A 24,064-nucleotide genomic window follows, 5' to 3' on the forward strand; every position below is an offset into this window, starting at 1 on the left:
ACTTAGTGAATTTATTTTATTTTGTATAATTCCATCACAATTATGTGTGAGATCGGGAATGTTCAGTGCAGAAACTTGACTACCGTTACGAATCTTTCCGATGGTGATCAAATTCTGACCTTGTTAATGCTTAATTTTACTAAAGACAGTTAATATACATGTAGTATAACAAAGAACAAATAATGAATGAACATTTATATCTGTTACAGTCAAGTTCCAGCACAGAATCAGACAGTATCCCATTTGCGAACGAAAACGCAGGAACAATAAAACAAAACCGGGGTCAGATCGCAGGAAGACCTCACACGGTCGACTATGGACGCACAGGGATCGGACTCTCCAATCTGCCACCAAGAAGTACGCCAGATATCAAACCCACAACCCCCCACTCCCTTCCCGAACACAAAGACGAAGGTAAAAGCACTGAGCCGGTCGATGTGCTAAACGATATCGGAAATATGCTTGCCAACCTAACAGACGAACTCGATGCCATGTTGGAAGAAGAAAAACGCCAAGGACTGGCCGATTCCTAATACGGTTAGATTTACAATAAAATAATTTATACTCGAATACATACACTTTTGAAGTAATACAAAACTCCAAAGAAATCTGTTATTGGCAATCGATCGAGTTGATAATCCTATTTATACTTTAAGTTAACTTGGAGTCAAGACATCTGGCTAAAACAGATCTCGATAATGAAGAGACTCTTCCAAAAAGAAATGGCAATATCGCGATCTCCAGTTAAGTCATGCCATTCTCTCTGGAAGAAACTTTTGAGAAAATATAGGTACAAAGTAAAAAGCAATCAATGTTTCTTATACATGTTATATACTACAATAATGGCTTAGCACAAATTGCTATTCATACATGATCACACTTTGCCTTTGCTGCAAAAATACCTAAATACTATACATTTTACAATATCTTAGTATTTCTACCAATTACAAATTTTAATATGTTTTATTGTCATTTAAAAAAATATTCGTGAGTTGTTTGTTTTCGTTATTCTTTATTTAATGACGTAAGTTCCTTGTTATTATACATAACAGATAAATACAGTTTTAATTTCTCATTGGGATAATGAAAACTAGAGGTAGGCAAATCCAAAAACAGATAAAATATGGCTATTTTTGTAAATATTGTTTTACTTAAATTATGTCATAGATAAAATATATCCCTTGTAGCTAGTTTTTCATGTACAATAAAATTGTAGCGTACTCGAGTATGGTGTAGTATGGACTAGTTAGAATTTATACAAAAATATTAGCTTAGTGATAGTGTGAGAAATTAGAGGTTACATAATGTATGTATCATAGACTCATATAGATAGAGATAGAACCTCATAGACATTGTATGTTAATTCTTATATTTCATTAACATGTCCAATAACCGAACATTCAAATGCTTTCACATTACAATTCGATGCAATCAAAATAACAATAGGACTGTCGAGACTTGCTATGTCAACTGTCACGTGATCAACGATAAGTACGGTTTGCATTATTTATTTGAAATTATTTTGCATAATGTACATAACAGTTTTCTATACTATTTAACTTTGACTTAGAAGTACAAAGTTATGTAAGTAAGTGTTAAGAATTACTTATTTTGACAGCTGTCATAATATGGCGGGAAACCAGTTGTAGGGTTATTTTGACAACATTATCTATGAAATATGGAAATCGGAGAGCTTAACTTAACTATTGCTATCCGCGTGCTTCCCAGAATTGCCTAGACACGCTTTCTGTATATTTGAATTTTGAATTTATACGAAGTTCAAGTCATACAAAGATAGTTAATTTGTTCCATAATAAAGTAATACGTATCAAAGTGATATTTAGCGGCCATAAAAATATTAAACTTTTCGTAATACCGTAAGACAGTAGATCTAATCTTACTACCAAATATAAAGTATTCTTATTTCCACATATTATCTCATGTTGCATTAATGAAATAACTTCAAACCGTGCCTACATACTTAGTGATGCAATGAAATAGTATTGTTTATACATATCTGTATTAAAGATATATTTTATAAGAACACTGTGATTGTGGTTCGTTGCTGATCTTATCCAGTATTGAGTACACTATTCTCAGCGTGCTATAGTATGGTACAATGTATTTTAGCAAAAAAACAAGCAAAAGAACTATTTCTTTTTAAGTAATTGTCATACTAATAATTATTATTGTCATTTACCCAGAATCAATTGTAAATTATCAGAACTGAGTCTTCTTACCATACTATATCGCACAGAATATAAATAAACTATTAACTGTTATTCCCATATGGATTTATGCATCGTGACGTCATATTTTGTGCCGTAACGTGCCTGTATAAATGTCCATAAATTGTTTTCAATCGAACTATCTACACATTTTATACCTTATCGTCTAAGGATACAGAAGTGAATAATAAAGGCGTCCATTATTACATATATACATTTCATATCAGGTTTTATATAAAAATAAGACAATAAAAAGTAAAATATTTTGACACGATGCATAATTGCTAATTTGGTAGGAATACAAAGTTGATGGTAACACCGTATTAAGACTAGTATCGATGAAGGGGTTTATAGTAACTTATATAGTTGTAAAAGGAAATGTACAATACGATAACGACATACTAAAACACACTGTGAAGTATAAACTAAGCTTTATTCTGTAAATATCATAGACATCAGTGTTTCTATACGTTCTTTGATAACATTTGGTATTTAGAATTTTTGTATCATGTAAATGAAGTGTACTGTCTATATATTTATAATTAGTGTCGCCGTCACTCCATTATGTGACATTAGAAAGGTGCTAGTTATCTTGAAATACATGACGTAGATAACGCGGAATATAATGGAATACAATGTAATTATTTTTTTTTGTTTTTCGAACTAGTCAAAATTGTTTCTCGAGTGACGGCATCATAAAATGAAACAATGTATGTTTTATTTGTAATACTGGCAGCTTAACATTCTTACTTATTTTATAATTCAATTCTTATTTTAATAAATATATTTGTAATATCTACTCTGTCTATTATTTATGGTAATACCTTGGTTTGTATATGTGTAATATTATCTTGTCTGTCCTACTTTAAAATTTAATAAATGCAAATATAAATATAGAAATGTAAATTACTAAAAATAAATTTATTCAAATTTAGTCATAATTATATTTTCACGTAATTAGTTTTTTTGATAATTTATTTTCAAGAAATTCCGAAACCATGTATTGGTCTGACAGAGTATCAGATTATAATCCTTTAACATACCACTTTACCGCCAATGGTCCCGGGTTTGATCCCCACACAATACGAACATTAGTATTATAAGTTTCGCATTATTCTAATGCTTTGGACGCAGCTGGCTTTTAGAGCTTGGGCGAGTACAAATGGCACTCCAAACCTGCAGAAGAACTTATGGCGCGGCTGAAATATTGTAAGTATATATATTTAATTAAATAAAGTATTAAAATATTTCTATCACTTGCCTGTCTGTGATTTGAATACTAGAAATATTTAAATTAGTACTAGATGGCGCTGTGTAAATTGTCCTATTTTTTTTTATGAACATTCGTTTTTGCGATCTTCCAATCCAATTTGTTGTTTGTATTGGCTTGTAACTAGTTGGAGCCGTATTATAGCTCTTCAATAAATTAAAACATGACACATTTACGAGTCTGCTTCACTGGTCGCGACGGACGCAAAACTGCCCGAATGGCTTCATCAAATACAGTCTTCAAACTCTTTTGCGTCAGTGCTGAACATTCTACATATTTCATTGCGTTTATTTCCTTCGACATGTCGAACCCCTGCAACAGAATAAAAATTATTGTTATCAAAGTCTATTATTTATTCAAAATGTAGAGCATTGTTTTTTAATTGAAAGAGTATAAATCAACCATTCGTGACTAGAGACTAATATATCATTAACAATTACGTTATCGTGTAATTACACTCGCTGAAGAACTGTTGAAAAATGATCATGTTGCTTTCTAAAATTCAAATGGTTTTCAAAGCAAAATTGCAAAAAAAATTAATGTTGGATTAATGATTTGCCGCCTAGTATCTTTAGCAAAATGTACCACACCTGTGGATAAGTTACAGGGGCTTGTTTCCTTTCCTTGAGATAATCAATTGTTTCCTTGTCTTCTCGCAAATCAAGTTTTGTACCAACCAAAATGACGGGTGTATTTGGACAATGATGTCTTACTTCTTGATACCACTGAAATTTGAAATTTAGAAATTACAACACATGAAAATATCAAAATTAGAAAATATGGTTATATTATTTTTATTATATTCGTTACTTAATTAAAATTATTTATTTACTTTTATAATTTTTCTAATTGGCAGTTTGCATTCACCCAAAATAATTAAAAATGTAATGCTGAACAACATTTATTTGAGAAAGAGGCACGCCAGAAATTACGTGTTTCGTTCCGTGACTCTTTCTTGCTTGTTTCTCGATCATTTATAAAACTCACGAAAAAGTTTATTCCACTAAGAATATAAGTCTCCTTGCATGAGGGATAAGATTATACCCTGTAGTATTTATAAGGAAATTTTATTTACCTTAGCGCGAACATTTGATAAAGAGGTTGGATTGTCTATGGCGAAGCATATAAGAAAAACATCTGTCTGTGGATAAGACAATGGTCTTAAACGGTCGTAGTCGTCCTGTCCTGCTGTATCCCATAAGCCCAGATTGATGGGTTTCCCATCCACCATTACATTTGCAGAATAATGGTCAAATCTGAATTGAAATAAATGGGTAAAGATAAAATACATGTCCAATACCAAACAACATATTCTGTGAAAATTTCAAGGCTTGTGTGCCCTTGTCTACAACTAAAATATTAACGTAACATAGTTTTACTATATGTAAAATAAATTAAGAAAAAAGATGTAATATTAAACATACTTAATACTCACACTGTGGGTATGTATTCGCCAGGGAAAGCATTTGTTGTGTAACTGATGAGCAGACAAGTTTTACCCACGGATCTAGACAAGCAGATTCAATGTCATCATAATTAAGCAACTTACTTATTATTAAATTATTATTTTACAAAATATACATTTTTTATGTAACTAAAAAGCCAAAGTAGCTCATGGTTCATCTGGTGATAGATATATCGCCTACATAAGTGTACGAAGTACCACGCATATTACGTCATATGATAACGTGATATCCGTAATACTTCATGTTGTCTTTTGTTATTGCATGACGCCCGTGGTAACTATCATGCGTTAGATAAAAGACTAAGCCTTCTCTTTTTCAAATATGAATATGGAATGGTGCACCCGTCTGCGCTTATAGTTTACATTGGGGGGCACCAGTACAGGATGATAACATGAACGTGAAGTCAGGTCAGTTAGGCCATCGTGTCAAATTCACCAGAAATTTATCAACATGGTTTCCAGGGGGAACCACGGGAAAGTCAACCTGATATAGTACTTTGCTAGCAATGTGGTCAAGAGTCCGCATTACCAACAACCCCCTTTCCCCCCAGACTAAGCTTTCTTATTCAGTCATTTCACTGCCGTATATCACCATACAATCAAACCATGTTACAAAGCACGTTGCTATTCGGCTAATACAGGTCAGACAGACGTACCTACACTACTTACCTACCAAAGTCTACTTCTATAAGAATATCTTAATAAATAGACGACCCTGTGCACACAGGGTTATTCAATTGGCACGAGATAATCTAATACTTTTTGTAAATATTTGGACTGAGCGGAGATCGATAGACCCTCGAATAAATGAGGCTATGTACTAAACCTCTAGACCAGTGATTCCCAAAGTGATCTGTATCGACCTCCAGGGGTCTATGATAAACTGCGTGGGGTCTGCGACAACGGTCTTCTTGTTGTTTTTACTTTATGTTTTTAACACTAAACTTTACTACAGTTAGAAATTTAAAAAAAAATCAATACGAGGTAAGAATGGCAACCGACAAATATGGCAAGGGGTCTGTGACACAAAACAGTTTGGGAACCTCTGCCTCTAGACCATCGAGGTGATTCAGATCCATACATTCATTAGTCCTATAGTTATAATTATATGTAGTACATATACCCAATTACATAAACATATATTTATATAATATGTAACTTGATTATGTTTTTTTCCTTAAGTAGTAGTTACTCGTGGTCAGTTGCTTTAGAGCGTACATTTACATTGTAACAAGGAAAATCTACATCAGGGTTGCTGACCGTAAGAACAACCAACCATACGCAATCAAGATATATGTTCTTCAGTACCATTTCATTAACATTTTTTCAACAGGAACTAATCACTTAATGGATTTATATTATTTCTTTCTAAAGAATTTTGTTTTATATGCTATTATTTACCCTAAGTTTCCCCTGAAAAATTTAGCGCTGTATCTTCGGATATGATGAGCGAAGTCCTTTTTAGCAAAATATTTTATATTAGCATGTTGTTTTTGTTTTATTATGTTGGTGTGGCTGTGTGTATGTACATATTGTATATGTAAAGGTGTGTACATACCATATATGCAAACTGCCAATTTAATTTAATATTTTGTATTTGTACTGCATATTATTATTATACTAGCTTTTGCCCGCGGCTTCGCTCGCGATAAATTATCCCCTTAGGGGTGGAATTTATCAAAATCTTTTCTTAGGGGATGCCTACGTCATAGTAGCTTTATGCATGCAAAGTCTCAGCCCGACCGGTTTAAAATTGACCAAGTTTCATACAAACTTTCATCCCCTATTTTATCCCCTTGGGGGTAGAATTAATCAAAATCTTAGCGGATGCTTACGTCATAACATCTACCTGCATGCCAAATTTCAGCCCGATACGTCCAGTGGTTTGGGCTGTGCGTTGATAGATCACTATGTCAGTCAGTCCACCTTTGAGTTATATATATTTAGATTATATATTGTTTATACGCTACTATTAGCATGTATGATACCACAAGTAGCATTACGACCTGCATTATTGGTGATCAAATTCTGATCAATATTAAATCTGCACCCCTATAAAAGAATAGAATAACCCATAGAAACTAATTGTAAGAACTATTTAAGTAATAACCTTCGAAATAAATAAAGTAACTTTTTTCAAATATTTAGTAATCAATAGAATCACTTTTGTGTATAAATTATATGGGATAAGTGAAGAGAATGGATGACAACATTCAATATAAACCGATTCAAATTCAAATTCAAATATCTTTATTCATGCAGGTCTATTACACTCTTATAATATGTCAAACCTACCGTCAGTTCGGAATGATTTCGAGATGAGAAGAACTGACAAGAAATTCAGATCGTATTTTTTTTAAGTGTTGTGCATATTTACAATAATACAGATTCATTTAAATTCAAATTTGAGAGAATAGAGTGACCACCAGCATATGCTATTGAAAAAATAATATCTATATGATATTGAAGATCCGAATTATGAGATATTTGTATCATAATTGAAACTTTAAGCTGGCAACCATGATCAGAGTACCAACGTACTATGTATTATTCGTACAAAATACGAGTAGTGTTACGCAAATTAGTATATATTGTTCTATAGAAGATAGATAATTTCGTTTCAAACTACATAATGAAGAATCACTTTTAAAATGCCAACGATTGGTTGGTTTGCCTTATTAATATCAGGCTTTGTTGCATATGAAATCTATAGTAATCCATACAGCTATATTTAATATGACATATACCTTGGATCTGTCAGTCGGATTTCAAAATATACACATTATATATTTTACATTTTCTATTCTTGATGGAAGCCAATTCACAATTCACGCTACAACAATATTTTGAGATGTATTCTATTTATACCCGTAACAAGACTGTTATTAAGATCGTTAAGATTATCGGTACAATTGACGTGGACCCTTCCTTCCTTCCTTACCTGAATAAGGGATTGTTGATATGGTGACTAACGACCCTATTTATTGCAATGTAACAATGTACCCTGTCAGTTCAACCAACCACAACACGACCCTTCTTAGATACGTCGTGCTAAATTCTTCGTGAATTCTTTAGCAAAGCCTAACTGATATCACTGACATCTCTCATCCTGACCACCTGAGGACACAGCGCCTGATAGAAACTGATATCACTGACATGTGTCATCCTGAGCACTTGGGGACACAAGGCCTTATAGATACTAACTAATTAGACATTATTGGTCTTGGTATTAAAATAACTAACGATATATTTTTTAAGTGCTCTCAGTATTCTCTTCATTATTTTTATAAAAAAAACATGTAAATAAACATTACCCGTCTCCAACAACGACACATTTAATTGCTTGCATAATTGTCACAAAACAAATAAGTAATAAAATAACAACTTTAAAGTAATTTATAAAACGAATGACGTGGAAATTCAATTAACGTGCACTAACTTCATACAATTTTAGACTAATTCAATAAACATAAAGTAATGTACTGACTTCTATGTTACGTTATAGTTTACAGGACAAATATAGGTTACTTGTGACCTATTGCCAATAAGGAAAACTGATAGATGGCATATTGTCCTGTTAATAACAACAGTTGTGTCCAATAGAAATACAAAAAACTAATTATGTTGAACACTGTTTTAATTTTTTTACAGTTTAACAACTGTATTTACACATTAAATAAAGAACTCTTCTATCATAATGTACTCATGGTAAATATGCAGTTTATATCATCATTGCCTTCAATTTAATATTGTAACAAAATATTTCACTACAAATATTTTTACTAACGAAATCTTTAAAAAAATGTGAGACACTTTTCGAAGTGTGAACTAATGTATATATGTATAAACTGAACGGAAACCACAGTTGACCGAATAATATTCTCAGTGTTCTAGAGATTTAATAAGAAATTAACATTAATACAATTAAAACTATCAAACTGCTAACTGTATGTTGGAATTGTATGCACTGATGCTGCGTTCGTTCCTCGGCGCGTTCAGATTCCGCTCTCTAGCATTTTTTATAAGGCTGAAAACTGCATTCAGTATTAGTTGTCTGTTACAAGTATTGGTGAGCAGGAATTGTAATAAAAATACTTATTTGCCTCAAGTATAATTGCGAATGAAGACGACAACCTGCTTTTCAATTCATTTGATTAATAAGTGCCCCAACATGAGAATGAAATCGCAGTCGTGTGGATCCATATTGAAGTTAATTTAGATGATGACCATAATAACAGTATAGAAACAGCAACCACACTGTATAGTAGTGTTACACTATAATGATTTATTACTACTTACTATATTGGAGACACAGCATAAGCAAATTATTGTAATATCATTGTAAACCTACGCTATTTGTTATTTGATAATAACAACGTTTGTGGGAAGGGGATTGCTCGTAATGTGGACTGTTGACCCTTTACCTAGCAATGTACCATGTCGGATTCACCTCCCCGCGGTTCGCCCTGAATAAATTGCTGGTGAATGTGTCAAGAAGACTAACTGACCTGACCAGAGTGAGCATGAGCTCAACTTATTAACGTTAGCGCAGGCGCACACCATTCCATTATCATCCATAAAATAATAACAACATATATATATAAAATATATCAACGTGTACATTTATAAATCGCACATGGGTTAGGAACTCAAATGAAACCGAAATAACATAAACATATTAATATTATTTTCCATGATAGATATTAGGTCCAGTAACAAAGATATGGATCTCACTAATCAAAAGATATTAAAAACAAATGGCAACATTGGTAATAAACTTTAGGCATTGTCTTTAGTTATCTTTTGTTTTTATCGTTTGAAAACATATAAACATAGGTGCATACCAACATTTATATTTATTTTATAGGATCCTTACTTACTCTAGTTTTACTTCTATCATTATAAAACCGCTACATCTTTATAGGAGCTACGTATACAAATAACTTTATTTGAATACTATAATTTATATAAGTATTAAGTTACAGTATTGTAATATACAACATATACATGAAGTTATTAGTATAGTATCATAATATATAAATTTATACATGAAAAATAATGCAATTAGGTTTTTAGTATCGGTAGACTAATCTAATTATCTTAGAACCGGCCGAAAAGTTGTGCGGGTCTGTATGGATATCTTTTTTACTGTCTAACTGTAGTAGACTGTAAAAAGATGGATATATTGATAAACAGCTTGCTTTATAAGCTATTTCGTTTGTAAAGTCATATTTGGCAATGAAATTACTGAATAAGCCTCTTGATATCGTCCTTTAGATTGGCAACGCATGAGTATTTGATGTGTCACATGGTAACGTGATATCCGTAGTCTTGTTCCAGTTACATAGGCGACGCTTACGACTTAACATCAGGAAGGCCGGTAGCATATTTTCCATTTCAAATATATTAAAAAATGTGTCATACGGTCAAAACAGATCATACGGAATGATAATATTTTTCGGCCGTTCAATATATTTGATGATTTCTATGGGCCTGAAAGCATAACTAGTTTGAATAATTCTATTCTAGTTTAATCTAGTTCTTAAATTAATTACTGAACAACACATTTGCTGGGTCGCTTCCGAGGCTTTTCTGCGGTAGCGGTAGCGGCAGCCTCCACAAAAACTCTTTCTACATTCTTTTGCATCCGCGCCGAACATTCTATGTACTTTTTTGCTTTTATACTTTTCGCCATGTCGAACCCCTGTAACAGAATTAATATGATTGTGTCATCAATTAATAGTTTTATTAAAAAAATTAAACGCGTAAAACATAAAAAATGAAGGCATTGATTACCGCTTATAATCAGGCGGGCCATCTGCTTGTTTGTCATTCAAATTATATTAAAAAAAATCAAAGCTTAAGAAAATCTGGTGTAGAAATAAGTGAGCCAGAAGACAACCACGAGGACCACTGTATAAAGTATACGTCGGCTATTTCAATAGAGACTTGCTAAATAAAGTGTCTCTCTGGAATAGATATATCTATTTGCACCAAAAGTTACCTTTTGTGTATGATACAATATTTTACTTTCAGCCGCGTAATGTCGTACAGATTACGCTATTTGTATTACATGGGATTTCAAAATGTATTGCATTTCCAGTAATGTACAACTGTTCTCAAACAAGACCAAATGAAGTAGGTACAGCAAGATCGAAATCATACCATCTGATATGTTACCGGTGACTGTTTCTTTCGGTTCAGGTCCTCAATTGTTTTCTTATCATCGCGCAAATCAATCTTTGTGCCAACTAAAATGACGGGTGTATTTGGACTAAATTGTCTTATTTCTGGATACCACTGAAATACAAAATATACACCCACATAAATATAGCGCAGTTAGAACATTTTATATGTCGATGACGGCATCACACAATCGACCAGTGAGAAGCACCGCTCATCACGCAACACATATGAGCACCAATAAAAAGGGTGGATACTCCACCTCTATGTAATTTAAAAATTTAAAAGTAGTTGCAATAAACGCTTCATGAGAAGAGGTCACAAGTTTCATTTAAAAACACTCTTCCTTACCAAACAAATTAACAGTCGGTAGTATATTTTATAATTACCTTTGAGTAAACACTTTCAAAAGAATAGATATTGTTAATAGCAAAGCATATGAGGAAAGCATCGGTATATGGATAGGATAGTGCTCGTAAACGGTCGTAGTCTTCAGATCCTGATGTATCCAATAAGCCGAGAGTGTAGGGTACGCCATATGTATTTACTTCTGCATAGTAGACGTCGGATCTAAACACCAATAGATAGAAAAAAATAAAAAGAACGAACCATTGTATGATACAAATTAAAACTAACTGAACCCCCACTTTGTACCCGTATAACTTCATTTTTAAAACCGTCTGGAATAAAACAAACACAAAACCATAAGTCTGCATGTTCCCGACCCGCGTCCATACAGAACGTGTGTAATGAAAATTTTCTACAATTAGAAATTAAACTCGATGAATTTAGTACATAGGTTTAGGCAGCTAAAATATTAAGATTTCACATTATTTACTCAGATTTTCTATCAACAAGTTTGTTTTAGAAATACACGTAGTAAAACTCGATTTTTACCAAAGATAAGGATCTTTATACAAATTTATACCATAATACATTGAAAATCGCACCCAAGTTCATAGGAATATCTAGGGTCCAATTACAATTTATTGTACATCTACATCAGTTTTAGTTATTTTGCAATATAATAATATTTAAAAATAGTTATACATAACATAAGATGTTTAAACTTCTATTACACGTACCTACAGAAATAAAAGACTAAGTAGGTAAATATCTAAGTAATATTGTTGAATTAATAATGTAATAGGTATTTTAATAAATAAATAATTATAAAAATTAAATAATGTATTTTAATGATTAATTTAAGAATTAAACTCGTGACTTTGGCAATGGTGCTTATAGGTACATCGTTTTTTTTTTATTATATTAAACTTGAATATCTAATAATTAGACTGAAATAATACTCACACTGTTGGTACAGGTTCGGGGCTGTAAGCTTGTTCCACGAAAGTCTGGATCAGAGCAGTCTTAGCCACGCAGCTAAACAATACAAATTTTAATATCGTAACAATTAATTAACGTAACCGTGCTTAATTGTTGCAATTATTATGCATTTTTTATATAAATTATAAATAAGTATCGAAAATATATATCTGTAGGTCTTGCGCTGAAAAACAGCGCTGCAGTGATACAGCCGCAGCATTATGATGAGCAAGGATCTAATCGGTGGATGATTTGATAGACACTCACATAACTATTTCATGCAAACAAACAACATGATAAAAGCATTTCATTACTTTGTATGTTTTATTGATTATGTTCATTTTATATTAAGTTGATTGTAATCGTGAGTGTCGTGTGTTTAAACATCTACATAATAAATATATACCTACCATTTCATTTAATTTCTAACAATATAATTACGCGAATTTATGATAATGTTAATAAACTTTAAAAAAATGCTAAGGTATGGAGATAATGTTTCAAAGTATGTATGTATATGAATGTAGATTAGGTATTAAATATCTGAACCGATTGTAAGGGTGTATATAAAATATTGTATAGGTACAGTTGTAAGTTGTTTAAATACCTACACGTATCCAATAACACCTTACAAAATAATATTTTAAATACTGAATATAGAATGTTATACCGTTAAGGCTGCAAGTCCCTTGCTCTCCTCCATATAAAACGTGTTACTACATTTTTTTCTTTAATAACCAATTAAACTCGATGAAATTATGTTCATAGGATAAATCAACTAATATCGACGTATCACACTAGCCTGATAGTCTTTAAACAAGTATATTTTAATATTACACGTAACTAAAAGCTCGGTTTTCATAAAAAAAAGCATCCATCTTTAGCTCATTTGTATGAATAATCCAAGACAGTATAGGAATTTGAAAAAAAATAGAATTATTGCGCGCATGCTGTCCTCTTTAGTGATTGAAAAACTGTTAATCATTACATCGCACCTTACCACTCGCTAGAAACTGAAATACCATCCTGATCATCTGAATGAATGGAGGTCCTCCACAGTGCGGTATTCCAGAAACTTTTTGCCACGCACAGCTACATTGTGGCATCACCTTCCAAACTGGTATTTCAGAACCGATACGATATTGAAACCTTCAAGAAAAGAGCTTATTCCTTCTTAAAAGATCAGCAACGCATTTGCAATTCCTCTGGTGTTGCGGGTGCTCATGGGCGGCGGTAATCACTTACCATCAGGTGAGCCGCAAGCTCGTTTGTACCCTGTACTATAAAAAAATCTATGGATTATTGCTGCCTATCAAATATTGTTGTGATGGCATAGCAGTAATCCAGTAAGTACTAACATTTGAACAAAAAATATACGTTTGCAAATATAATAAACGTTACCTGTTTCCAACAAGGACACATTTAAATATGTATTCCATTTTCTCATAAAACAAACAAGAAAAAAACTATGTATTGTTGTATCGTATGTAAAATAATTTAGTATGTAAAAGTCTGAATAACATGTATTAACTTCATGAAAATTTAAAATAATTTAATTAACATAATAACTGATAAATGATATTGTATTATTAACTGACTTTAAGTGGAGTGAGACGTATAAAGACTAATTTCTGATATTTATATTATATCGTATTTTCAATGTCTATTTTTGGCAATACTGTTATTATATACATGAATAATATATATGAATAATATACATGAATAATATACATATTTAAATGATAGCGAGCTGCTATAATAACTGTGATTAATTCATGATTATTTTATTTTCCTTTATTTTTAAAAGGCAACGGTCTAACCCTATACAGCCAAACCAACGTCATTCATTGATAGATTGACACACCAGTACATCGTCGCAAGAAAGATGAACTGACAGCTTAAATGAGACAAATGACAAATTTCTGTTGTCATGTCATCGGGCTCATCGAATGTCTTGAAGACGATCAATAACATAAATTGGTTTCGTTTTCAGAGTCTTCGGAGTTCGTAATCTCGTCCATCCATTGATGGACTGTTAAGTTTTGTGTAGTAATTGTTAAATTATATATTTTATCTCGTGAAAATGGATACAACTGGTGCTTACGGTGGAGGAAAGGCTGGCGGGGCTTTCGATCCCCAAGCATTCATCCAGAGGCCACCCGTGATTGTAAGGGCGGTTTGTTGGGTAAGGAAAATATCAGTATTTTGAAATATTATACTTGTCAAATAATATGGCAGTGTTAAGTAAATAAATAAAATCTCGATTATTAAGTAATTATTACTCACTATAAATTTTAATAGATCAGTTCATCGTTATTGAGCCTATTTCTCTATGCTATATATTAGCTCTCATTTTTACTATGCTAAATTTACCCTCGACAGTATAATGCATTACTCTGACATAATTAACACCTTAATTCTTACTGGCCTTGAAATTATGTATAATATACTATGTATATATACATTCCTTCTTATATACACTGTTATGTTGATAAGGTAAGTACTACAGTGTAATTACTTTAATTATATATATTCAATATAAGTAAAATACATAAATATTGTTAACTATAAAAGAAAAGTAATTAAATTGATATTACAAATGTACTATTTGTAATCTTATTCACCTAGTTGTGTACTCTATAAATAGTATAAAATAAAGTGACTGATGTCATGTTTCTCAGATTAGTTTTTTTTAAACCATTCTATTTTCACTGCATTTTTTTCTGGAAGGTACTACATGTATAGTATGCATATAATTACATAACCTTCATCATGAACTACATACAATTGTACATCAGCAACTGCACTGGCTTGCTAGTTATTCTAATAGAAAGAATACAATTATAGAATTGGGGTCTATAAAATATTGTATAATCTGATATACAAAAATTTAATTTGAGTTGTGCTTTTGTTAACTTAATGATTTTATATATCTAAGGTATGAGAAATATATACATTATACAATATATAAAATACCGCTATGTACTGTATGTGTATATATACCATACTCCATATGAAAGGTAATCTAATAAAATGTTCCTATGGTACAGAGATAATAAACACAAGAAGAATTCATACCGACTAATATTTTTCTTATGTGCCTGTAATAAAAATATTTAAGGAAAGCCATTCTTATACTTATGATGCTTGTATGAGGATCATCAATCTAGTAAGCTGTAAAAAGATGTCGTCCAGATAAAATGTTAAGCTTATTTTCTGGTATGAAGAAAAAATATATACGAAAATAGTTCTGCCTATATAAATACATTATTCATGTATATTAAGCAACAATGCCTATGCTAGTCATAGACTATGTAATATAAAAACAAATAAAAGTAGCTATAACAGTAAGATTTTATTTCAATCAACATAAAGTAGAGAGTAAACTCTTTTATTGGTATAACTAATATCTGAATTCACGGAAATAATTTAGCAGCATACAAAAAACAATTTTAACTACTTAGTTAAGTTACTTTAAAAAGTAGGGGTTAAAATTCAAACAATATTTAAACATGATTGTAAATGTATAAAAACAACAATGTATGTTGTGGTTTGAATTGTTTGTCCTTGACTTCATGCCCTGATAATTTTTTACTATTGTATTGGTACTATCATAGTACCAATACAATAGTAAAAAATTATCAATAAAATTATAATAAAATTATTATAATAATATAAAATTATTCAATGACTAAGTTATTATTGTCTATTAAAGTAGGTAACAAAAGTTCAACTCAACCATTTGTTTTCAAATTCAAAATATCTTTATTAATGTAGGTCTATTACAGGCTCTTATGATATGTCAAATCTACTGTTGGAATTGTTCGGAATGATTTTGAGATGAGAAGAACTGACAAGAAACTGAACTCATTTTATTATGATTATTGGAGTCCTGAAAGAAAAATAGTTGTGAATGAATTTGTTTCCAATAAAATCAGCAACTAAATATACTAGACAGTTACTTATTGTACTTCAAGTGGTACCACTATAATAATACTATATTACACCCCATCTTCAATGTATGTTCATATAAAGCAACTAGGGACAGAAAATGTTAAGAAAATAAAGAAAGATTAAATCAGGCCTCTATTCTTGACTATGTATACATTGGATGGTTGGTGGCTCCTGCCCAATACTGATTTTCTTAGTAATTGGTATATATTTAATGACAATACTAAATACTATAGGTATAAATGTATAGCCTAGAATAGGTGTATATATATATATATTGTAATGTAGGATTATCTAGAATATCTAGAAATCTAATCCGCGACCATAGGAAGAAAAGCAGTGTATTAAACCGTTGTGCTACCGGGGCCGTCGTTTCATATATACTATGGTAATATATTTTTTTTAATCGCCAGTTATTCAGCGTGATAGTGATGGGCTGCATATCAGCCAAGGGTTGGTACATCGACAAAGCAGACAACAAAGAATACTGCGTCTACAACAAAGACACGAACGCCTGTAATTACGGTGTCGGAATATCGGTGATAGCTTTCATCGCATCTATCGGATTCATCGCAGGCGAATATCTCTTCGAACAAATGTCCTCGGTGAAGACAAGGAAGCACTATGTTTTGGCTGATATGGGATTCTCTGGTCAGTATCTTTTTAAGAAATTAATTGCTTCTTCTTTTATATGTATATACTATATTGGACGGAATTGGCTTTCGAGTTTACCGAGAAGTTTTCCGGAACTGGGTTACCTATTTGGAAAGCTAAGGCTAAATGTATTATATATAGTCATTAATATAGACATTGTACTGATGTATTTGTTAATAAAGATTATTATAATTATAGAATCTAAATAATCAGGTAAAATAGCATTTACAGTGAATGTCAAAATCTTTTATACTGAAAAAATCTCTAAAAGCCGTCATAATTTTAATCATATTGATTACCTTCTATCCTATTCGTTTTATTTGAGAAGAACTGAAAAGAAACTCAATGGTACATTTATTTTATGATAAAATTCGCTTATTTACACCTAGATTTACATGATTAATCAAATTCTATAAATCAATACTTACGAATCTCTAAATATTATTACTTGATGTAAGTATATGAAGTATATATCTGGTAACATAGGCTGTATGTCACACGGACAATGCTACGGTATACAACTAGTTTATGCTACTATTATAAATGTGAAAGTCTGTCTGTTAATTAAACGACTGAAAAAAATCTCTATGAAGTTTGACATGAAAATACACTGTATCATAAGGACATACTTATATTATATTTTATATCATAAAATATCTAGAAAGTATAAAAGATTATACAAACGATGTCAACCGGACGTTACATAGCTAGGACATTATATGATACGGTATTTTGCTACTTCATTGAACTTCGTAACATATATAGAAGGTTGTAGATTGAACACAATAAAACCTGCTTATTCCTTGGACAGGTTTCAATTGTGGTCAATGAAAAGGTCAATAAGGGCAGGCCATTTGATCTCTACATTGGAACAGCTATTTAGGCGCCTACTCCGCATGATCGCTCATGCGAGCTGTGATTCCATTGACAAATGTTACAAATATGGTTTTTTTTATATCGACAAAATGAGGACTGTGTAAAATCTGTCTACATGGATACCTCAGTCTCACTTATTTTATAGCCTCGATAATCTAACGGTTTAACACACCGCCTTCCGATGGTCGCGGGTTCGATTCCTTGTATGGTACACACATCTTGTATTCATGAGTGTGATTGTTTGTATCAGTCTATGTGTTATCTATATATGTATTCACAAAAAAATGTATTTATACCAGGTGTACAATATTCATACAACAAGTTCTGCTTAGCTAGCTTGGACTAGACGGCGCTGGGTGAATTACATACGGCTCAAACATTTTGTATTCATGAGTACGATTGTTTGTTTCGGTCTGAGTGTTTTCTATGTAAATACATTACGTGTCGTGCGAGGAATCGAACCCGCGACCATCGGAAGTAATGCGGTGTTCTAAACCGCTAAACCACCGAGGTTGTCAAATTATTTATTTATTCATCTTTATTTAATTGAAATGTTTATTTATTAAATTATTATAGTATTATTAAAGAACACAGATCTGTGTTCAAAATCAGTTTGTAATGAAATAAATAATTTATAATGAAATTAACCACTCGTGTACGAACAGACAGCAATAATAGTACTTGTACACAACAAATAAAATTTTATGAGATCGTAAAATTGACCGTAAATTGTCACCCCCCCCCCCCCCCCCCCCCCCCCCCCCCCCCCCCCCCATACAACTTAATCAGCACTGGATTAAGCTAGCATGGAGCCTGTAGCCAATTCTTTAGAGGGGACCATAGTTTACTTTCACATAGTTGAAAGTTGAAAGTTTGGTTTGGGTTTTGAACATTAAGTTGTAAGTCTACCAATGAGTCTAGTTTCAAAATCTATTTAAAACCAATTAAGTTGTGAGCGAAGGACTGTATTTGTATTTGTTGGTAAATAAAATTATGGATAGATAGTTTTTTAAGAAGGAATAGTATAATTGTACATATCAAAAGTAAAGCAGATGACAGAATAATAAAAATTATAAAATACAATATTGTTTTTTCTCTACATCAAATAATAGAAAATAAAAAACATAAAGGTGCGTCACCAGTATTGTCCGTGTGTCTGCCTGTTTGATATATTTTCACAACTAAACGGCTGGACAGATCGTAATTAAATTAGTAATAATTATACATTATATTACGAAGGACGGAATTATTAAACATTAAAAATGGAGACAATGACACCGATAACAACTAGTATTTCTAATACATAAATCTGTTACAATGTTGGTTCGTTCATCGAGAATACAAAATATAGTACTAATATTTCAGAAGTAAACTAATAACGAAAATGTGCAAAAAGGTACGATCTTTACATAGTATAAAACAAAGTCGCTGTCGCTGTATGTCCGTCCCTATGTATACTTAAATCTTTAAAACTACGCAACGCTACGATAGAGTGATTCAAGAGGAAGGTTTATATGTATAATACATGTGCACCCGGACGAAGCCGGGGCCAGTAGTTACTTTTAATATAAAATGGTTGCAGTCGTTTGTAAGATAAAATTGAGTTTTCACTTTGTGGTTTAGTTAAATAGAGCTGCATTAATAATTACATCATTAAAATAATAATAAAGTCGGTCAAGGGCATGATGACGATGTATAGAGATTTTGTACTGAAGCGGGTTTAAATTAGGTACTTATGTCACTGCTATTAATGACTAAACTATAGGTATCTGTATTAATAATATGAAGAGGTAAATCTTTACAATTTTGAACCAAATAAACTCAAAAATTGCTGGACTAATATCAATAAATCTAGCACCATTAGAATGCTATATTATCCATGAGTAACATTGGCTGTATTAATTATTAAAAATAAATAAGTTTTCCTACTAAAACTTTAATTATTTACCAGCAAGATATGTAAAATACGTGGTATAGGGTGACACAAAATGTCTTTCCATGTCCTGAGTAAATCTAGGTAGATTTCCGCTAATGAAGTATAAAGAGAGAGCAGATATTGTTAGGTTAGTAGAGGTAAGTAAACTGCGGAACCACAGCACAGCATCAGTTTTAAAAATTCCTTCACAAAGTTTGAAAGGTATATTAGGCATTGCCTAAGTTACTGTAAAATTATGTTTGTTTACAATCTATTGGGCGGGATTATAAACTGTCGACAATTTATTTATATAAAATCCCTGGACAATTCACACAACGCCATCTAGTCCCACGCTAAGCTGACCTTGTGTTATGTACTAGATAACTGACATAATTATATTTAGATACATTTTTTTCTTTCATACAAAATTATATTCATAACAGACCGATACAAATAATTATATTCATGTTTGTACTGTGCGAGGAATCGAACCTGCGACCATCGAAAGTAAAGCGCTGTAGTAAACCGCTAGACCACCGATGCATATCTTTTTTTATTTATTTAATTGAAATGTTTTCCAATGATTTGCAGCTTTCTGGGCGTTCCTGTACTTCGTGGGCTTCTGTTACCTGTCCAATGCGTGGGGCAAGACTGTGAAACCTCCTCTCGGCACCGCCAATAACATGCAAGGCGCCATTGCGTTCTGCTTCTTCTCCATCTTTGCTTGGGTCAGTTATATAGTATTTTTACCATTTTGTACCAGAGGTCTATAAAATCTCGACTCTGTAAGTACGTCTACCTCAACCGGTCGAAAAGCAGCTTATTTGCAAGATGTTTTGACTGTGTTTGGCAGTGAAATTACAGAGGCATAACATATAAGTCTTCAATCAGTGTAACGCATATGCAGTACGACGTATACGTGTACACGTATACGTCTCAAGATGACGTAACGATGATTGTATACCATAACATATCTCAGAAAAATAGAAAGATTTAAACCTTTTATTATTGTATAAATGTATTAAAAAATAATCCAAATACATAAATGACACAGAATAAATAAATATAATGTATATGGTTTCCAGGTGGCATGCGCGTTCTTCGCGTTCCAACGATTCCGTCTGGGCGCGGAGGCGGCGTTCGCCCCGGCCTACGAGGTGGAGGCGGCCGGCAGCCCCGGAGGGTTCCCCGCGTACCCGGGCGCGCCCGACCCCCAGCCGGCCTACAGCGACCCACCATTCTCACAGCCCCACAACACCGCTGCTGGTAACTATGAAATACTGAACACCAATATAGTGTAGACTTTGATATAAGTCATTGCTGTTATAATAATAATAATATTAATTTGGAATTTGCACAGTGCATGCATAGTCCCTTTGGTGATCTCCAGTGTAGGTGTAATACAAACGAACCTACAACACAGCCTGCATATTTTGAATCTACCGCCGAGTACATATATCACAATGCAGAAAATGGCAATAATAAATACCTATCGTATCGTGCGTAAATTTTTGTAGGAAGACAACATAACTGTAAATTAAACATATAACTGACTGACTTACTTGGTCAGTGTGACCCGTAACTGTAACGTAACACCAAAGAAATTCGAGAATACAAAATGTATGAATAAATAAGATATGAATAAAACACGGTAAGTAGAGCTTGTGTTATGGGTACTAGACAACTGCAATGTAAAATATAATATACGGAAAAAAAGAGCAAATAAAATGTACATATAATTAAACTTAATACATTAAAAAATAAACATAAAATATTTTTTTTATGCTCAACTGATATTAATACATACATTTTTTTATGAGTACATATATAATATACATAGAAAACACCCAGAGAGATACAAACAATCATATTCGTGAATACAAATGTTTGTACCGAGCGAGGAATCGAACCCGCGACCACCGGAAGTAAAGTGGTGTGCTAAACCGCTAGATCACCGAGGCCGTTATTATATGTACAATAAATGAATATTTTAAATAAACGTGTGTAAAGAAAACATACATATAAATATATGACAAATTTATAAGCAATATGTATTTTTCTTCCTGTTTACGACACAACTTTGGCTCCACTTTGTCAGGTATACGATTGTGCCTAGCATAAAAAATCTAATATCAGCTTCAAAACCTACCTAGGCCTGCCACCAGTAACACGTATACAGCTGTTACCTTACGCTATCTTTACGCTAGGTTGCTTATCGACTAGACAGACATAGAAAGCTTTAGGGATCAGTAATTCAGACAATCAGTAATGGGATTAGTAAATTCATTCCCAAAGGTCAGTAGTTCAAAACTGACCAACACAGTTATTTTATATTAGCTATAATATGTAGTAATGGAAACATCGATATTAAATGAAATTGATGGGAAAGATGGTGGTAGGCTCTCCACTACTCTTTTTGCACTTATGTTCCCCATCAAAATATTAGTAATGGTCAAATGTTATATATATTACAGGGCATAATTTGTAATGAAATATTTTTCTAATTTTCCAGGCAACATCGACTACACCGCCCCAACTTATTAAGCTGGCAACACACACTACGGTGCATCTGTTAATTTACTCCGCCTCTTGTTTTATTTTGTTTTTATATGAGTAAGTAATAAAATAGTACACAAGCTGACGTGATGATCGATCGATGGCTGATCATCCTCAATATGGTGAGTAACTTTCAAATTGGACTATATGTCATGTTATCATTATTACATCATTAAAGACGGATTTACACTGCATATTTACACATCAGTACTGGCTCGTTAAGTAAGAAGTTTGGCAGTTTCCTTTACACTGTGGTTATCACAGTGTGTAGTGTTAGCATGGTTACAGTATGGAATTTGGTGTCATGGTCGAAATATCTTGAAATATACAATGGAAATAAGTCAGTTAATAAAGAACACTGCTCGACTGTTCCATCATCTGTAACATACACATGATGGAATAGTCAAGTAGTGTTGCGACATACATTTTTTGACAGTACCAAATAAAAACTTGATTATCTCGAGTTTGCATTTAGGTTTTGGGGCAATGTAAATCTGCCTTTATGTATTTTATTCTCAGCTAATTGTTGTTCGATGAAGAATATTATATACATATATAACTGTATTTCTTTTGTTTAATGTTCAATAAACTAGCACATAAGTAATTTAATTGTAGTTATGATACACGTGGTTTGTGTCTAAACCTTTAAAGAGTTGTATATCTAGTCTTTCTATGTAGGTACCATTTTATTTTACCAATGCAGAGTTTAACATAACTTGGTCTCATATTTGATGAAGTATTATTTACATTTAATATAAAAAAAAAATATTCCCACAGTATTGTATGATAGAGAAAGTTGGGTATGTGATGAAGAGTAGAATGAATTTACATTTTTTATTTATAAGAAATACACAGAGAATCTGCAGAATAAGAAGGATGGACGAGAATGACTTCTGTGAGGATAGAGGAAGCGAGATCGTTTGAATGAAAATGTTATTGTAAGAGTAAGAAAGGTCTTGTTATATTAGTTAGGGTTCTTCACCCGTGACCCAATGAGACGGAAGATTGAAGTAATGGATGGATTATGAATTGACAGTGTGTTAAACTGATGTCTGGTGTAGAAATCGTATGTAAGAGTCAAGTTCACATTGATTGCCTGATGATCTGTTAATTAATGAAAGACTCTTGTGCAAACAACGTGTATGTTTGAGAGTTATGAAATTGAATAGGCAAGAGCTGTTTGGGAGGTTAACCAGTAGCACTTATTTCTGTCTATATACCCCGAAATGGTCGGGCGTGAACATACAAATATAAATAATAATTGAAAATTCATTTTTATTGCATCAATGTATTCTTGGTTATATTGCTTCTGATTTGAAATATATAAAAAGGAAGCCTCTAATATTAGTGCTATATATATACATATATAGCGATGACATTGAATAATTTGTTTAACAAAATGATGTGTCAGTAAAAATAATAGCAGACATTTTAGGGGTATTATCATGCAGAATGAGTAATTATTTAATGAAACTTCCTACTTTAGTTCATATTTAGTTTCCTACTCTTAATAAATGCGTGGTACCAACTTATATAAAAAAATCTGTATATTAAAATAAACTGTGTACTAATTATTACTTAACTCTGTAACGTCCATTGTTTTTTTTAATCCTAATGTTTTTGTCATATATCATATTACA

The 24,064-nt window shown here is 32.3% G+C and overlaps 4 protein-coding genes across 4 annotated transcripts in view; 2 read left to right on the forward strand and 2 right to left on the reverse strand.

Annotated features, from left to right (window-relative positions):
* Positions 1-3,027, forward strand: part of LOC131843857 (caskin-2) — a 137,204-nt gene extending 134,177 nt beyond the window's left edge. Inside the window, exon 12 of the mRNA XM_059192618.1 lies at positions 210-3,027. Coding sequence (XP_059048601.1) covers positions 210-533 — 324 coding nt within the window. The 3' untranslated portion in view covers positions 534-3,027. The remainder of the gene's footprint in view (positions 1-209) is intronic.
* Positions 3,028-3,328: 301 nt separating this feature from the next.
* LOC131843859 (ras-related C3 botulinum toxin substrate 1-like) lies at positions 3,329-8,450 on the reverse strand. Its single transcript, XM_059192619.1, has 5 exons — positions 8,278-8,450; positions 4,934-5,005; positions 4,574-4,754; positions 4,089-4,223; positions 3,329-3,810 (listed from the first exon to the last, which is right to left on the reverse strand). The coding sequence occupies exons 1-5, from the start codon at positions 8,310-8,312 to the stop codon at positions 3,655-3,657; spliced, it is 579 nt and encodes a 192-aa protein (XP_059048602.1). The 5' UTR covers positions 8,313-8,450; the 3' UTR covers positions 3,329-3,654.
* Positions 8,451-10,514: 2,064 nt separating this feature from the next.
* On the reverse strand, positions 10,515-12,552 carry LOC131843869 (ras-related C3 botulinum toxin substrate 1-like; the record flags this gene model as incomplete). The annotated part of the gene is made up of 4 exons (XM_059192629.1): positions 10,515-10,667; positions 11,129-11,263; positions 11,536-11,716; positions 12,458-12,552. Coding segments are annotated over 4 exons (564 nt in total), but the record flags the coding sequence as incomplete, so codon positions are not given.
* A 1,905-nt stretch (positions 12,553-14,457) lies between these two features.
* LOC131843866 (synaptogyrin) lies at positions 14,458-22,496 on the forward strand. Its single transcript, XM_059192627.1, has 5 exons — positions 14,458-14,657; positions 16,837-17,074; positions 20,460-20,596; positions 20,954-21,134; positions 22,381-22,496. The coding sequence occupies exons 1-5, from the start codon at positions 14,556-14,558 to the stop codon at positions 22,410-22,412; spliced, it is 690 nt and encodes a 229-aa protein (XP_059048610.1). The 5' UTR covers positions 14,458-14,555; the 3' UTR covers positions 22,413-22,496.
* Positions 22,497-24,064: the final 1,568 nt, after the last annotated feature.

This window comes from Achroia grisella, unplaced genomic scaffold (genome assembly GCF_030625045.1).
Source record: "Achroia grisella isolate CSIRO2021 unplaced genomic scaffold, CSIRO_AGI_Agris_v1 utg352, whole genome shotgun sequence".
Taxonomy (NCBI): Eukaryota; Metazoa; Arthropoda; class Insecta; order Lepidoptera; family Pyralidae; genus Achroia; species Achroia grisella.

What these genes read in the sequence shown, in the direction of transcription:
- LOC131843859 (XM_059192619.1), bottom strand. Translation starts at nt 8,312, where the DNA reads ATGCAAGCAATTAAATGTGTCGTTGTTGGAGACGG. An exon ending in TATCAAATGTTCGCGCTAAG is followed by an intron (nt 4,224 to 4,573) that starts GTAAATAAAATT and finishes TTCAAATTTCAG; the next exon opens with TGGTATCAAGAAGTAAGACA. An exon ending in CCCCTGTAACTTATCCACAG is followed by an intron (nt 3,811 to 4,088) that starts GTGTGGTACATT and finishes ATTCTGTTGCAG; the next exon opens with GGGTTCGACATGTCGAAGGA.
- LOC131843866 (XM_059192627.1), top strand. Translation starts at nt 14,556, where the DNA reads ATGGATACAACTGGTGCTTACGGTGGAGGAAAGGCTGGCGGGGCTTTC. An exon ending in TTGTAAGGGCGGTTTGTTGG is followed by an intron (nt 14,658 to 16,836) that starts GTAAGGAAAATA and finishes TTTAATCGCCAG; the next exon opens with TTATTCAGCGTGATAGTGAT. An exon ending in GGCTGATATGGGATTCTCTG is followed by an intron (nt 17,075 to 20,459) that starts GTCAGTATCTTT and finishes AATGATTTGCAG; the next exon opens with CTTTCTGGGCGTTCCTGTAC.